The 3197-nt window shown below is 58.1% G+C and overlaps 1 protein-coding gene across 1 annotated transcript; it reads left to right on the top strand.

Moving 5' to 3' along the window:
• Positions 1 to 825: 825 nt before the first annotated feature.
• On the top strand, positions 826 to 2139 carry TEX44 (testis expressed 44). Its single transcript, XM_047083408.1, has one exon. The coding sequence runs from the start codon at positions 826 to 828 to the stop codon at positions 2008 to 2010; it is 1185 nt and encodes a 394-aa protein (XP_046939364.1). The 3' UTR covers positions 2011 to 2139.
• Positions 2140 to 3197: the final 1058 nt, after the last annotated feature.

The raw sequence follows: 3197 nt of genomic DNA, 5'->3' as shown, positions 1-3197 counted from the left end.
GACCTAAGCACCTCTCGAAGGCCACACCTCCAAATACCATTCCACTGGGGAATAACCTCCAACCTATGAGTTTTGGGGTGGGACACAAATGTTCAGTCTATGGTGCCCCACAACCAAACACAGTCATTGCTAGGAGCTGCCCAGGCCCTTAGCCTTCATTTGTTTCTACTCACCACTGCTAGGAAACTGACTCTCTGCAGAAGGGCTGGCCAAATCAGGATACCGAGTCACCAGTGTGGACAGAGAGGTGCTGGAGGTGGCTCCTGGCAACATTCATTTACTTTTTTAAAGTTTATTTATTCTGTGTGTGCGTGCGTGCGTGTGTGTGTGAGAGAGAGAGACAGAGACAGAGACAGACAGAGACAGAGAGAGAGAACAAGTGAGGGAGGGGCAGAGAGAGAGAGAGAGAGAGAGAGAGAATCCCAAGCTGTTAGCACAGAGCCTGACAAGGGCCAGATCCCACAAACCCTGAGATCCTGACCTGAGCCGAAATCAAGAGTCGGACGCTTAACGGACTGAGTTGCCCAGGGGGGCCCCTTACAACATTTATTAAACGACATTGTGTCCCACGACTCCTGTGGGCGCCAGCAGCTGCACCTGTAGACACACGTCCACTTTTCCCCAAAACATTTGCCCTTCTCTCCTCATATTCCTGCAAACTCAGCCCCGCTAGGGCGGCCACCCCAGAGGCTCAGGAACCGTGCGGTGCAAGCACCTATGACATCGCCAGCTGCCTCCAGCCCCCTGTGACCTCACCACCTGGACAACTTGGCCCCGCAGGGCCGTGGCCACTCCCTCAACCAGCACAAGTGACAGAGGGCCTAGATGACCACCTCACCCTCGGGGGAGGCCAGAGCTCCCAGCATCCCCACACATGGTGACAGCAGGCCCACGGACACTTCAACAGTGGGGTCCCAAAGTCAGGACCCCCTCCTTGCAGATGTCCCAACGGCTAACGGTGCCACCGTATCGCCTGAACAGCAGGGTGTAGATCAGGCCTCCACTGAGCAGGTCACCTCCAAGTCCTCCTCAGAATCTGGGGACAAGGACAAGCATGAAGCTGCCGTAGGGGACAGCCAGGAGCCTAAGGAGGCCACGGCCCTGCTTGACCACCAGGCCTCAAACGCTCCACAAATGCCCACGAGCTCCCAGGACCCAGCGTGGGAGGGAATGGTGCAAAATGCAAGCATGTCTCTGAGTCCTCAGACCTCCCAACGAGACCCCCTGGGGGAAGAAGAGACCCCACAAATGTCGGGTACCCCGGACAGTGACCAAGAATTAGCTCCAACTATGGCAGCTGCTAAGGCACAGTTCCCCGGAAAGGACACTTGGCCCGCGGTGAGCTCTGCAGACTCGGGTGGTCAGGAGGACACTGAGACCACGGGCACCACCACCACCGCTGAAGGAGGGACTCTTGAGGGGGAACCTGAGGGTCCGGAGACCTTGAACTCTGACGCTGAAGCTTCGACCGCCGCTGAGTCCCAGGGAGGGACTGAGGAGGATTTGGTGGGCGGCTCAGAATATCTGCAGGCTGAGCAGCTCCCGCCCCCACGAGGAGGCAGTGCCCCCCCCTCACCTGGCCCCCGCGAGGTGGCCCCGGGGAGGAGGCCCCTGGACGTCAGCCTTTATATGGCCAATGAGGACAACAGCTATATGCGCTCCATGACCAGCCTGCTGGGCGGAGGTGAGGGGTCCATCAGCTCCCTGGCAGATATCCTAGTGTGGTCTGAGACCACCATGGGCATGGCCACGGCCTTCCTGGCTTCTGGCCACAGCTCCGCGACAGACGTGCTGCAGAGCAGCGGGCCCAGCCTGCGCTCCGTCTCCAGCATCCTGGGGAACACCTTCTCCTCTGGGCTGATGACAGGGACTGGCTCGGCCCTGCGCTCTGTCACCCACATGCTGGAGACGATGGAGCGGAGGACCGTAGGGGGCATCCGCTCGGCCATGCGCTACCTGATCAGCCACCTCAGTCCACGCCAGGCCCCTGCCAGACCAGACCCCGACTAGAGGCTACGAAGGGAGCCCCGAAGGACCGGCTCAGCAACCTCCCGAGAGCCTGGGACCCGCATGCCCCTGCTGCCTCGCCCACCCCTGCCCGGGCTGGCTCTCCCCAGATCGGGCAATAAATCACTGGTGAGCGTTTATTTTCTAAGCGCAGAAAGGTGTCCCCCGAGGGCTTCCCGGGCTGTCCGATTCAGGGGCTGGAGGCTGAAGTCCAGAAAGAGAAGAGCTTGGCAGGGCTGGGGGGCCAGGCGTGGGGGTCTCAGACTTACAAACATTGATCCTAGAGGGACCCCCACCCACTTAAGTGTGTTCCTGAGGAAGTGAGGCCGGACCCTTCCCCAGGGCCTTGCTGGGCTCTCCGAGGGGACTGAGAATAGAGTCAGACCAGTGTGAACTGGGGTTCACACCCCAGGGCTCTTACTGATCGTGGGCAAGTCAGTTTGCCCTCTGAACCTCTGATTTTCGCCTACAGGATGGATAACGAATCCACGTCGTGAAGAGGTTATGAGGCATGAGGGGAACAATGCAGGGCTTAACACAGGGTGCCTGGCACTTAACAAGCTCACACAGTTCAGCTGCCACCATGATTATCCTCCAGCAGTCTGGGGACTTGGTGGGAACAGGGATCTAGTAGGGTGACCGACCATCCGTGTTTGCCTGAGGGTTGGTCTGAACTAAGAGGGTTCCTGGGAGGTGGGACTTTCAGATTTAAAACCAGGAAAACCCCAGGGCATCTGGGTGGCTCAGTCAGTTAAGGGTCAGACTTTGGCTCAGGTCATGATCTTTTAGTTCGTGAGTTCAAGTCCCGTGTCAGGCCCTGTGCTGCAGCTCAGAGCCTGGAGCCTGCTTTGGATTCTGTGTCTCCCTCTCTCTCTCTGCCCCTCCCCTGCTCACGCTCTCTCTCTCTCTTTCTCTCTCTCAAAAATAAATAAACATTAAGAACAATTAAAAAAAAAAAAGATATTCCTGCTTCTCTTGAGAAACCTAAGAGCCTTATTTCTTCAGAGCAACCAGTAGCCGAGCTGTCCTGTCTAGAGGGACCACCCCTGGCCTGGGGCGACATCAATCTGTGATTGATGTCACCTGCCTGAGCCCAGAGGCGCCCCTTTGCCACCCCACCCCTGCAGATCACCCCAGGCCCCAAGGGGATGCCAAGACAAACCAGGCGTGTCTACCCCCTTTTCTCAAGG

This window comes from Lynx rufus, unplaced genomic scaffold (genome assembly GCF_022079265.1).
Source record: "Lynx rufus isolate CCGP_SWC_20201006 ecotype Redwood Valley unplaced genomic scaffold, mLynRuf1.p SCAF_2, whole genome shotgun sequence".
Taxonomy (NCBI): Eukaryota; Metazoa; Chordata; class Mammalia; order Carnivora; family Felidae; genus Lynx; species Lynx rufus.
The sequence above is the reverse complement of the archived record's forward strand: the minus strand, read 5'-3'. Positions and strand labels throughout refer to the sequence as shown.